The 14,532-nt window shown below is 29.6% G+C and overlaps 1 protein-coding gene across 1 annotated transcript in view; it reads left to right on the top strand.

The window, feature by feature from the left end:
- Nucleotides 1–378: 378 nt before the first annotated feature.
- LOC126740528 (acid sphingomyelinase-like phosphodiesterase 3b) overlaps nt 379–14,532 on the top strand; it is a 321,078-nt gene continuing 306,924 nt past the window's right edge. Inside the window, exon 1 of the mRNA XM_050446601.1 lies at nt 379–725. Within this exon, the coding sequence (XP_050302558.1) occupies nt 629–725 (97 nt within the window). The 5' untranslated portion in view covers nt 379–628. The remainder of the gene's footprint in view (nt 726–14,532) is intronic.

The raw sequence follows: 14,532 nt of genomic DNA, 5'->3' as shown, positions 1-14,532 counted from the left end.
CGCTTGAGAAAAATAATTCTTGGTAATTATAAAAACGCTGAAAATATACTTTAAACAAACTCCGCAATTTCTATTTGGCCAGAAACCTTTGAAGTTCCCAGAAACTCATAGAGAAGTTAAGTATTAAAGCGAGATTGGGATAATAGGACATGTGAAACCTACATCGCTATTTTCTTTATATCTTTTCCTTTTAATGTATTATGAAAATGCAGTTAATACCAGAAAAATGAACCAAAGTTTCCGAAGAAGTGCATTTTTTCATTAAAAGGCCCAACCGTATGCGCGTAGGACCGCCTGTGCTCTACGCCGTATCTCAGCAACTCCCATGCATACAAGTTGAGGCTGAAGTTAGTTGCTACTTTTCCCGCGTCTGGATCGCTTCACGACAACGAGATTTAACTCTGCGCCAGACGTTTACGTTATCCAGGAGTTTTGTCGTCCGTGGCTTTCCGAATGGAAACGACAGGTCTTCGCGCGCGTTATCACTTTGACACTTGTAGTGTTACGTTAGGAGACTGACTAAGCTATATAACAATTAATTTATTTATACGAACATAGAGATATTTAATTGTAAGAATTTACTTGATAGAAGTTTTTTGAGAACTTTTGAAGTGGTATAAGGTGGACAATGTTGTGCGGAAGTGTTAAAATTATTTTTTTGTGCTTAGTGACTTTGGGACTACCGTTAGTTGTTAAGGGCAGGGGAGAGCTTTATGAAAAAATTGGTAAGTCATATGAGATTAGATGTATTGATTTTTGTTTTTCTTATTGAAAAATTAAATATGCATAGAATTTTGCAACAGTGTGTCGATGTAAATACTTTAAATTTTTTTTATATTTGTATACCTCACATAATCCGACTATAAACTATCACGACTGTTTAAGTTTATGAAAAACGTAACTTATTGGAGTTGATGAGATGATTTTTTTTAGATTCACAATAAGGTTATAAAAGTTTCTTTTTAATATAAAACTATGAAAAAAAATTAAATATTAGTTTAACAAAATAGTATACTTTAACATAAGCATAAGCCTTATTAACATAAGAAACTTAAAAAGAAAATTAAAAGTAAAGTTCCTACAAAATATATTTAAATATTATTTAAAAAAACCGCTAGAAAACTTTTTGAAAGTCACAATAAAATATTAGTTTGTAAAATTATAAATAAAATAATAGGAAATTTAGTATAAAAAACATTTGATTTAAACTGAAAATATATAGTAAGGATGGTGTATGCAGGTAAACAATTATAATTATTATTTTCGCATTGCATATTATTTCGCAAAATATTTTTTCTGTCTTTACGAACATTAGTTATTTTTTTTTTAATCTGTTTTTATAAAGATAAAGAATTTTAAAAGTTAAAACCGATTGTTTCTATTTTAAATAACATATGTACTTTTTAATATTTAAATAGGACAATGGTTTCAAGCTTAAGTATACACTTGGTATTGTTGGTATATATTGGTATTTAAAATATTTAAATTAAGTGCAGCTTATATATAATAATAGTATCAATATAATAATAATTATAAAATAATAAAAAAAGACAAAAATTAATATTTAATGTTATATTGAAGGCATTTTTTAATATTGCAACAACACTAAGGCTCCTTTGGGTCAAGCAAAAAGGTTCTCAGGAATAGATAAATAGAATAGAATATAGAAACTGCGTATTAATTTACACAAGCAACTATATATGTAACAAATTTATTTAAATAATATTAAATAAATAAATGCGTTTTTTCTCTGCGAAGTGCAGCATAGCTGTTTGCTTAACTGAACATGCAAAAGAAAAATGAAATATAATTTATCTATATATAAGCTTTAAAATAAATAAAATAAATTCCTGAACCCTACTACTACCGAAGGCTAACTAATGAAATATACGTTTTGTGTTATAATTATAATTTGACTAAATCAAAAACGAATTTGCATTTATACCCTGGTTCATCAAAATGTAAACAGTTAAATACAAAAATACAGATACACAATTACCTTACCTTAATATTTTGACAGTAAATAATTTTTAAATTTTTGCAGGATAAGTAGACAAAAACATTTTGCATTTCACTATTAAATAATTTAAGGATAACAGTATGAGTACCAGAGCGAAATGTAAGCTTTTGATATAAGTGCTTGGGTTTCCTTGTCTCAAACAACTTATGCAAAAAACATGCCAAATGAAGCCTAATGCTATCTTACATATTCAACCAGTTTAATAAGCTCAACTTGTGACTTACAAGGTCTATATTTGTAAGTCACAAGTTTGTAAGTAAGGAAAAATATGAAACGAATACCAACATTTTGTATTCTTTGTAGCCTAGCTTTAGACTTGACATCCAAGCAAAAACTATACACCATATTTGTGTACGAACAGTGGGAAACAACCAAAGACTCAGAAAGTTGTCTTTAAGGAATAATATTTAATATGCCTTAATTTTTATAGAAATTTTTGAGTGAAATAATTGACCTCTGCATAACTTTGCTTACATGGCTTTTAAACCTTTAATGAACATTAGGAATTAAACTATTGTTCATATAAAATTGCATATTTTGTCGAGCTGTTAAGTTTTTGTCTGGACCAAAACGCATCACAGCTGATTTGGATGAATTAAGTTTCAACCATCGTATTTTTCTTGATACTGAATATATCCAAAACGTAAAAAGAATCATTTGGTTTTTTTCGTAAAAGCTGTGAATACCAAATTTAAATTAAATTGAGAATAGGTAACAGTAATAGATTAAGATACTCTAGATTATTAATTAGAATATCTCTAATGAATTCCAAAAATTAAATTAAAATCAAATCGAAATAATAGCTAAACGGTTTAGTTATCGTATTTTCTTAATGTCTTTGGTTTTTTGCAATTATCAACTTAATTTTTTGTTATAAACGTAATATTGGAATTTTAAGCAGATTAATAGGCTTTAAAGCGGTAGTAAAAAAAAAATATCCTATATTCTGACAGTAATGGTAAGAAACACAAAGAAACTTACTTACCCTATTAAACACTTGGAGAATGTCCTTAAAACCATAAAAAATACATTAAAACATTATAAACTATTTAAACTATTATTTTTGTATATATTTTTATTTCTTGACATTTATCTAACTTGAACAAACCCTACTAACCATACTTAATAATTGCAACTTTTCTTAAGGTATTCAGTCACTATTTCAACACTATTTTCATTTTGCTACATTTTGTAATAATCCGGCATCAAACCCAAACTAATTAACATTTTTTAAAGCTTGTACTGAAAATTTTTTAGTCGGCACAAAGCAGTCGTAGGATGGCAAAAAGTCATTTCCGGGCCAAACGAAAGTTTCGGAATTTGTTTACATTTTTTGAGGCCTTTTTCATTATCCGCCAGCTAGACTTTTTTACGTGGCATTCCAGATTAGAAACAATGCCAAATTAAGCCTATATACCTAAAATTAATTGCTACCAGAATATTGAGTGGAAAAATACATCATTATGCACCATTAATGTATTATAAATATTGCACTTTTTTATTTCAGCTTAGTTTGCAATTCATTTTACTTTTGTCATTTTCATTGTGCCTTTTTGAGAAATTTGCCCGCATTTTGAGAAATCGGCCGAGAGTAATTCGATTAAAAATTGAACTAGCTGTAGAGATTACAAGTTACTAATTCGAATTATACATCGAAAATTTAGTTAAATAGTCACTAACCCAGTCATAACACCAGTTTCTTATTTTAATTTTTAATACTTCTTAAAAAAATTTATCAAAAATTAGCTTTAAAAATATTTATATTTGGTCTAAGGAAACCTTTAGGCACTACACTACAATATTTGTGACCTACAGATCTAGTAGAATCTATATGTGTATTTTACAGAAAAATAATACCAAAATAATACCATAAATGTTTTCAAAATAATTATATTATTAACAGTTCTAGTAATCTTAATAGGAACTCGAACCTGGCATATCAGCAGTAGTATTACAGCTCAAGACAAATATTTATATAGTGTTTTGCATCATATAATATTCAATGAAAAACGAGGAATAACTGTCCAAATTTCTAACAATAATCTTAAAAAAGACATTTTAAATTTTATGCAAGAACTAATTTTACCCACTAAACAAGATTATTTTTACTTTATCAGTCCCAAAATCTATAAAGCTAAATTTTATTTCTTTTCCTGCAAAAACCTTTTAATACACTGTTTTTGGTTTTATTAAAACCGGACAATATACATAGCACATTGTGGAGGAAATAAATCGGCTTAAAATGTAAGGCTGTTAATTAAGCTTATCGCTAAAAAGACTGACAAACAGTATATAAATAACAATTTATTTACACATTTTTTTTTAAATTTCCGTCTTACTATTTTTTTCTATATAAAATGATTCTATATGACAGATATTTTCTACATTATCAAATATGCATAACTTAAATGGGTACCAGATACACTTCATTACCGTATCATTAAAAAATAGTGTATTTTTCATTGTGTTCGGAATTGAACACAATGGAAAGCACTTTACCTAGTCTTTAACACTTTGCCTCTCTACTTCGTTTACTTTAAGAGATGTCGGTACTGATCAGTATTTTAATATTACATGTTATCTTATTTATTTGTTGTTGTTAATCGTGTGTTTGGATATGTAACGTTATGGTTTTGTAATTTTTATGCTCTTTAAACATTTTGAAACTCGTATAAATTTAACTCTGATGACGCCTAAAATATTACAATACCTTTCAAAATTATTTATATACATTTACTCTTAAACAAACAAAATTCCTTATCATGATTGACAGCTTTTCAAAATATGTACAAGTATCCTCTTTAAATTCTTTAGCGGCAATTGAGATTCTTGACAACTTGTTAAATATCTTTTTTTTACTAAGGCATCCCTAACCAAATTAGTATTAGTATTAAAACCAAATTTAAGAAGATACTATTGCAATCCAGCTATTAATCCCCCATCATGCACAGTGTGTGTAGATCGTATTATCAAAAGATTACATTCAACTCAGCAACAGAACATATAAGAATTCTTAATAATCATAATTTTTCAAATAACTCTATAATCCAAAATATGATTTTTGCAATTTTAGCATATAACCACACCATTCACTTTGCAGCAAAGTTAAAAGCCATAGATTAAAATATTAAAAGTCATATAACATCTAATGGCATTTTTGATATGAAGTTAGATTCGTTAACTTTAAGTGGTTACGTTAGAATATATTAATAAGGAAAAGGGTAAACTTCCTTATTCCCTAATTAATTAATCAAAAGGAAAAGCTTGCTACAAAATTAAATGTAAATAAAGATAGCCCTGAAAAATTCCAGGAAAATTAATTTATTATTACGATTTTAGCCTTATCATTTTAAAGGTTAATAAACTTCATTTTAATTTAAACGTAACTGCATCAAAAAATTTAAATGTAGGCCATAAAGCCGGGACTGCTAACTTCTAACTACGTTTATTGAACAAGTATAATTCAAATATTCAACTCTAAATCATGAAAAGTTAAATTAAGTAGAATAAGCAGTATGGAGGAATCAGTGAATTATACAAATTTTAATATGGTTTTAAACTTGACAATTGCTCCTTTTACAGATTCACTATACTAAAAATAACAGTTATAGTTAAAAGTAGTTAAAAAATGAGAAATTTTCTGACATATGTGAAAGACAGTACGAGCGTTATAAATAATCCGGAAATAAACTGTATTTAAAAAAAAGAAATTATAATTTTAATAAACGTCTCATTTTAGTCAAATTTAACTGGAAAGCTGAAAATTCTAATTGATTCTGAGAGGTTAATTTATAAAGCTAAACCAACTGCTAAGTGACTAGTTGAATAAAGAGAAAATAAAAACAAAAGATAATTTTGCACATATTAAAATTTAATATTTTTTTTTAAGCAAGATCTTAAAACAATTCAGTTTAGTCGGAACAAGAAAACATTACAAGAAAAGCATCTTCTGGTGCACATTTTTGTTTCTCAATAACGTTTGCTACTTGATGTTCCTAGCTGCTACTGTACTCAATAATTGTATTTTATATTCTATAAATTTAGTTTTGAGCCTTCTAGTTTGACTTAAGCTCCTTACATAATTTAAATTTATTCGAGAAGGAAGTTTTCAAGATTTTCTGTGATGGGGTATATTGGTTTTTGCATGTAGTTCTTACATCTTCTTCGAATCTTAAAAAAGATTTTATTGCTATCTCATTAATTTATTTTATATTTTTTGTCACTTTATATTTGAGTTATTATGGTTAGACCTAACTGGAGCAGATTTTAAGTTATGGTATTTTAAGTAATTAAATCTCTATAAAACCTATTAAATTTATATATATTAAATGACTTAGCAACTAAATTTAAAAAGGCTTCCTGATAATCAATAATCATATCAAAAATAGAATTTCTTTTAATAGACATCAAATAACCAAACATAAATAATAAGAGATAATTATAATAATTTACATTGCTAGAAAGTTTTTATTCTTTCGGTTTAGCTCTAGTAAAAAGTCTAAAAAACCAGTCTTTTTGTCACATTGATTTTTGAAAGCTTCGAAATTAGATTGGGTACAAACGTTAGTGGAATTTTAGAGTGCCGCTAAAATGTTTTGTTTCTGTTGGCCCAAAAACCTTTTAGTACTCTGTTTTCGGCTTTATGAGAACCGGACAATATACATGGCGCATTGTGGAGGAAATGAATTGGCTTAAAGTGTAAGGCTGTTAATAAAGCTTATCGCATAATAGACTGACAAATAGTATATAAATTGCAATTTATTTATATATATTTTTTTAAATTTCAGTCTTACAATTTTTTTTTACACAAAAAAGACTCAAAAAACATTTAAGTTATACTTTATTTAGTATGCATAACCTAAATGGGTAATATATACACTTCATTGTTGAATCATAAAAAAATGTTGTATTTGAAATTAAACACAGTCAAAAGAACTTCACCTCATTTAACACTTTGCCTCACTACTTCGTGTACTTTAAGATATATCGGTAGATTAGGAAAAACTTACTCAGACCGTTAATTTTTCTTTACCATGCTTCAGAGAAAAAAGTTGTTACTTTATTTTGAATCTAGCACTAACTGGGACCTTTATATATTTCTTGCCGTCAAATCTAAATAAAGGTACTCGCTGTTGCCTTGTTCAACCAAGAATGAAAATTTCATAATAAACCATATTAAAAATACGGCCTATTAAACGCCGAAATTGATGTCACGCAACTTTAATTAAAAAGTTTCTAAATTTACGTGACGTTTCGTTAATTCAATAAAACTGGTAACTAAAAAGTACTAAAACAATCGGACAATGTGTCCGACAGATTCAGCACGAATTTTGTATCACGTGCACAGCGTGACTCCGTCCACCTATTTGCATTTCGTCTACACAATAATCATTTGAATATGCTTTGTACAAATGAATGTGCAAAAACTTTAATAGGACATTTTATGTTAGTTTAATTACCATTTATTTTTGTTTTAACTTTAAAGTATAAAGTTGTTCACCTTTTTAGAAAAAATCCATAGCTCCTACATTATAAATTTTAAGCAAAGCCATTAAATCCAAAGAGTTTTCTTAGTTGAATTTCAATAACATTTTTAATCAAAGAATTTTTGCAATTACTTACAATTCATTTTTGTCCATAATAAAATAGGCGAATTGTATGTACAGAAACTTTAATAGGATATTCCCATGTAATTTGAAATGCTTGCATAAATCCTACACTCCTACACTAAGAGTAAAATAAAAAATGATGACATATGCACTTATGCCCAGGTTGCTTCCAAAAAAGCTATATAGCTTTCTAGTGAGTCTAGGATAATTCTCTTTAGCATTTTGGTTGCACCAAGTAACAGTCAACGCTACTCCTGGTTGATCCAGAAACTCCCCACCCAGTCCCTTATTTAATTCACTAAAAAGCTACTTTTCAATTTTTTTATAAAAATATAATATATTAATAATTTTCTAAATTAAAATCTATACAATTTCGTAAATTATAATTATGTACATGTAAAAAACTATATCTTATTAGATATATAAGCAGTGCATTATTTTTTATTTCATAAATAAAAGCTCCTATTGCTTAGCATAATTGAAATAGGAGTAAATCTATCATACCTTAAAGTAGTTCTAATTATTTTAAATAAAATGTAACTGCTCAAATTAGGTAATCCAACTAAAAGTTTAGCACAAAATTCCAGGTGAGAACTTGCATTATTAACGAGGATAACTGACTTCTTACCCTGGCAATAAAAGTATCTTTCTGGTGATGTAGTCTGCATGAGCAAAAAACCAATAAGATAGTTTCCCGTTTCTTCCATTTAAGCTATGTCCCTTACTGTATTATAGCTCATCGTACTATCAGCAAGAGTATGAATCTAACAGCATTATTTATCTTACTGAACTCTCAAGAGATCTAATATACTATTTCCAAACTTCCTACTTTTTGTTGTCGATTATATAAAGGATTTTTCTTTAAGCGCTTTCTATCTTTAAATTGAATTACAAAAGTGCATGAGTCGAATATCATCGAAATTTTGTAAACCATTAGAAGGCCATTCAAATCGATTGTAATATATGGAATATAATATCATGCCAATTTCCGCCGTGGCTTCGCACGGTGGCGCGCATTTGAAATGTGCAATTTTTAATGACAATCGCGTATTAATCAGACTAAATTTGAGAGATGTCAAAAGTATTATTAGCTTTGAGAGTTGTGGTTTGTCGTTTATTTGTATAGACTTCGGTTCGAGTTATGAAAACTCTACAAGAAAATGTCTTAATAGGCTTAAAAGCTTAAGCTTAGTTCGATGTTGGTAATCAGGTTATATTACCTTAACATGCGATGACCATATTCTCTAATCGGGTTTATATATCCTCGACCATATCCTAAATCGGTTTCTAACATATTCGACAGGTTGAATTTTAGTGATTGAAACTGATATGATTAAAGCCAATATGATTAAAGTCAACCTAAAGCTCTATATTTTTGGACTTCGGAAGCTCACTACTAAAACAAAATAACCAGTTTTCAAACTTCAAAAAACCATATACAGTGTATCTAGAAAGAATTTCGAAAATCAACATTTTTCTAATGAAAGCACCTTTTCTAATTTCATTTTTAAGTTTCGTGTGAAATTCTACGTATGTTTCATGCATCATGTCCTATACCTACAGTCAACAGTTATCAAAAAAAACATAATTCATGTACAAATAAAAAAAATTAGCTTAAGTATCCGAAATAGTTGCCATTCATGGCTTGAGAATATCCAAGGTAATCCATAAACTCTCATTGCACATTTTCAATCATTTCCCTAGTTACGTCGCGCACTTCTCTGCAAATCCTCTCTTTCAAATCGTCTAGATTATTTGGCCTATTAATAAATACCTTCAATTGGAGCAATCTTCGCAAAACAAAGTTCATTGGTGTTAGGTCAGGCGACCTAACAGGCCATTCGATGGGTCCTCTTCTTCCTGTCCACCAACTGGAAAATTGGATGTATGTACACACATTGGCATCATAGTGAGGAGCACCATCTTGCTGGAAAATTAGTTCTGCTTTAGGACAGTTTGGGTCTTGGAAAATTGAGATTTTTTTTTTCCAAAGTCCAAAAAACCAATCGCAATATTTTTGCCAAGTCCAGAAATATTGCCATTGGTTTTTAAATTTCATTTATTAAACTGTACATAAATTTGCTTACCTCGTAAAGTGCGTCTTCCATTGATTACCCTTTAGTTAACTTTTGCAAAGAAAATATCAAAGATATTGATTACTTTAAACTCAGATGATTGACGTTCACGTCAGTTACGTAAAGTAATTAGTAAAATATGTAAACTTTTATAGTATATTTTAAATTAATTTATTGATTATTACTTTTTATTATAATTAAAAAAATAATAATTTCATAGCATATTTTTTAGGGCGACCATGGTTCCGAATTATAATTCTTTAACAGGGCAGCTAACAATTTTCTTTTATGTAAAGACTTTATTGCTATTGTTTATATTTTTTTGTAAATAGTAAAAAAAAACAATTAAAAAAAACAAGAATTCTTGACATATCACTTCAATACATAAAAACTTCCCATACATGAATTCAAGGATACTACACCGCCCCTGACAAAGTCGTAATAAAAATGGAGTCTCAAACATAAAAACTGAGTTTACTGTGCCACGAGTGTAACAAGGGGCTTTAACAGAGATCGAGTCGGAAAAACTCGACCCGGAAACTCTTTACTGCTTCGAAACTAGATTACTTGCATTGTGAAATTTTCTGGTAAATGCGGCCCAATATTTTGTTTCCTTTGGTTCATACGCCATTCTGTCTGTTTTAGCGTTTTAATAAAAAAAGAAATAGATAAAAAACCTGAGCGCTTTCATCTTTTCAATTTAAACTACAATGTATTTTTTTTCTTACCTACTTTATACTCATGAGTAAATTACGGCAAGTCTAATTATGTACTTTTCGTCACCAAAAACTCTTTTGAATATTATCTATAATTCAGTAAACTACAGTAATATTATGTATGATAATGATTTCAAGACGTCTTAAAGGAAGTCAAGAAGGTTACGAGTAAATGTTACGAATAAACATCAATTATTATTTTAATAAGAACTTCGATTAAATAAACTTTAGGCATTTTATAGCAAGCTAATATTTATTTCACTGACTGTAAAAAATAATCACTAAAAAAAAGTATATTTAGGACGTTTCTAATCTCTTGAACGTTTAATCAAAAATGGCTAACTTTTGGGTATTTAGTTTAAAATATAAAGAAGTATTTCACGTTATTTATTTCTAGAAACCAATCTCGCTTCATCATCCATTAATCTCTCTATTTTCTGCGTCTCGGTCAGAGCTATCTTACAATATAGTATGTAATAGATCTTGTCCTGTGTTCAAAAGCTTTTTAATTACAGTCATTTTTGCTCTTGTTTTTGGAACTGCCTGAGCGTGAGTTGAAGTATAGGAACGAAACTACTTAAGGTTAATTCCTCTAAAACCATACAGCTCTAATTTCAGAACACACTCTAAGTTACAGAACACTGCTGCTGCTAGTTGACCAGTGTTCAGACTGTTATAGGATCGTTCTTTTTTTTCTTTACTTTCTACCGTTTCTACCGTCAATGACACTTTTAATGTACACTTTTAATATGAAAAGTAAAAAAAAAATATGTTTGTTACTCGTATATGAGAATTTATGTTTCATTAGATAGTTGAAAAAATGATGTAGGAAATTATGTTCTTACATAAATACTTATTTTAATGATTTATTTAAAATAAAAATCGACGTGGAAATTCTATGTGCTAAAAAAATTCTTTGGCTCCCTCTATTAGCGCCTGAGTATTAAGAAGATATTTATATGGCATGCTATTTTATTTAATTTCTCAAATACCTAACAACTTTAGTTAAAATAAGCTCATTTTAAATATGGAGAGCATTCAAATATTACGTACCGCACTTTTTAGAGTTTTTGATCCCTCTTCCCCTCCTCGTAGCGCAGCATAACAGACTGACCACCTTATCCCCCTTGGTGCCTGCATGCCTGCATGTATTACGTAGCATAAATTTATTATATACTCTAAAGTGTTCCGTCAAGTGATTTTAATATAATAATATTACATTATGTGATTAAAAAACTTTTGAGAAAATATTTGATTTTCATGAAAATGTCGATGTTCTTCAAGACTCATGCCTACCCATATGCAACGGTTATAAAGGCGATTCTTATTTAAACTGTTATTCAAACCTTCACTAAACGATTAAGACTTAAGTGTTCGAAGACTGAAATATTAAACTCTTACGTTTTGTGTGTAGTATTTCTTATAATTAGTGTGCTAGCAAAAGGTAATTGGTATTTTCATCACACAACGAATTTAGAAAATCTTTTTAGTTCCTTAACATAATTTAAAAATCTTGTTTCATCCATGGTTGGTAGACTAAAAGCTACAGAGAATGAAACATGTGTAGTTACAATCGTTTGATTGCGGTTGTCTCTTTCAAGTCTTTCAGCATCGTTAAAGCTCTTGTCATTTTAACAATGCAAAGTATTACCGTCTTTTTATGCGGTAATACGTCTAAGCCTTTGTCTGTATTAAAGGAGATAATTGTGAAGTTAATGTGTGTAACACGTGTTGAGAGAAATTTAATTATCTATGTATGTATTAGTGGACCAAAACACAACTTTTCTGCCTGTATGGAAAATATAAATTTTAAGGAAGAACTCATTCGTTAATAAATTGATGCGTGGACTGTTAATTAAATGTCGTCCTTCATTGCAAACAAAGTACTGTATGTGAATAATGACAGTATCATGCATGTAGAGTTGACGATAATGCAACTGTTATGTTATATTAATCATTATGTTAGGAAATATGGAGCATGGAAAATCAACCATCGGTATATTAATGTAAGTTCGTTGCTGCTTGCTCGTTTAATAGATTTCCTATAACGCAATCTGCCAGCACGATTTTGAGATTCGGGAAAATGATCGCGTATGTGCCTTCGTATGTACGTGCCTAAAATGTGCGCGTATGCGTATGTTTCCCAACTCGATAACTTTCAAAATTCTTAATTCTAAAATCGACAATGACGCTTTTCCCACGATGCATCCGGTATCATCCGGCCTGGCTACCGGCGCGAATAGGTTCGGCTACCGGCGTAAATAGGTTCAGCTCCGAAAGAGAGAAAAGGATAGAGCGACCACGTGTTGACTGGACGTTTGGACTAGAGAGTGACGTGGAAGTGGGATTAATATTTTAACAAAATTTAATTCTTAAATGCACGTTGTCGCCGAAGGCAATGGATAAGAAAGAATCTAAGAAAAAAATCCGCAGGGTAGGAAAAGACAAATTACGACCACGTATTGTCTAGAGGAAAGATAACGCGAAAATGATAAGTTCGTTTTTGAAAAACTGGGGAAAACAGTTATGCTCGTTACTTTAATATATTAAAAGCGTCGACAAAATTCATGACCACACTAACAGATATAGCGGAATTTCCATCATGTCCACAAACAACATTTCCGACAATAGAAAAGTTCGCAAACTAACATATATAGCTCGAAGAAATGCAAAAAAACCAACCTCTGCACATTATAAATATTTAAGAAAAATTATAAGTTCATTAATACAGATTATATTTTCCGAATTATAAGATCACACTTTGATGCTATGATCCTTTCACCCTGTACACATGAAACTCAAGAACATTTACTCCAGATAACATAAATTTCTTCCATGTGGCGTTATGCTCATTTAATGAATCTAACCAGTTTAACACGTGTAAGCCATAGATGAGAGGAAATTGAGGGCAGATGTAATTACAAGTGGTTTGACGGTAAATAGTTGCCGGCAAAAGAGAAACAAGGTACTGATGCATTTTTAATGTATTTATTTTTCTATGGATCGTATTTGATCGAATTACGTGAGGCCAAATAATAACATAGTCGATATTTCCTTTATTATAGACTCTGCAATAATCATTACTGATTCGGGTAAAAAGAGTCATATGATAATAAAGGTTGAGTAAGTATAGAGACGATGTTCTGAACTTTTTTGAGGAAGGCGATGATAATCAACATCTACTTTATAAATATTTAGAGCCGGATTTACCATTAGGGAACATTCTGAAATAAGTCATGCTATCACTTCACAAAGCACTACTGATGCTGCTTGTAATACTTAATAACATTTTTGTAAAATTATTTTTCCTTTTAAGCTTTGTAAATAAAATATTTTTTATAAGTAATTTATATTTTATATTGATGACAATTCTGATGGCAGGATTCCTTTACGAAGAAATTTTCTAAATGCAGTTCGTAGCTAGCTGCAGCAGGAATCATCTTCACATTTTACAACTTTTACTAATACACTAGAATACTGGAATTTGCGAACATGCTCATTCAACCAACCTTAATGTTTGACAAGAGGATCTTTGTGATCTTGATCTTTGGTGCGATATTCAGCTGTAACATCGTAACCATCTATTTTTATTTCACTTTAAATTTATGATTCGCCAGTTTCTTAAAAAATCTACCTTTCGAGATCCATATCGATTATAGTTTTTTTCGAATCCAGATGCAAACCAAAGTGTTCCCCTGATAAGATAACGCCTGAGAGATGTTAGTTGAGAGGTATCATACAACGTTCAGTGCGATTAAATGTACTGCGACTAGGAGCATTGGTAGCAATATGACGAGTATCCAAATTGCAATTTAAGAAATGTTGAACTGCGTAATTCTTCACTTTGCAATAACGCGGATTTTCATTTGGCCGCCTATTCACAAAAACTATCAAAATAGGCTTTGCTTCATCTGTATGAGTCTTTATGAATTTTAAATACAAAACAATATGAATAGCTGTTCGCTTCATATTCTGTATCAGTTATAATAAATTTTTTTTTTAAATATTGAGAAAAGTACATTCTGAAATAAAACATGCGCAGGAAAACTTTAAAATTTAAAACTTTTGCGTTAGGTAATGCAGGGGCTTTATACCTTTTCTCCTCCCTATAA

This window comes from Anthonomus grandis, chromosome 9 (genome assembly GCF_022605725.1).
Source record: "Anthonomus grandis grandis chromosome 9, icAntGran1.3, whole genome shotgun sequence".
In the NCBI taxonomy this organism is placed as follows: Eukaryota; Metazoa; Arthropoda; class Insecta; order Coleoptera; family Curculionidae; genus Anthonomus; species Anthonomus grandis.
Note: the sequence above shows the minus strand (reverse complement) of the source record. Positions and strands in the feature narration are given on the sequence as shown.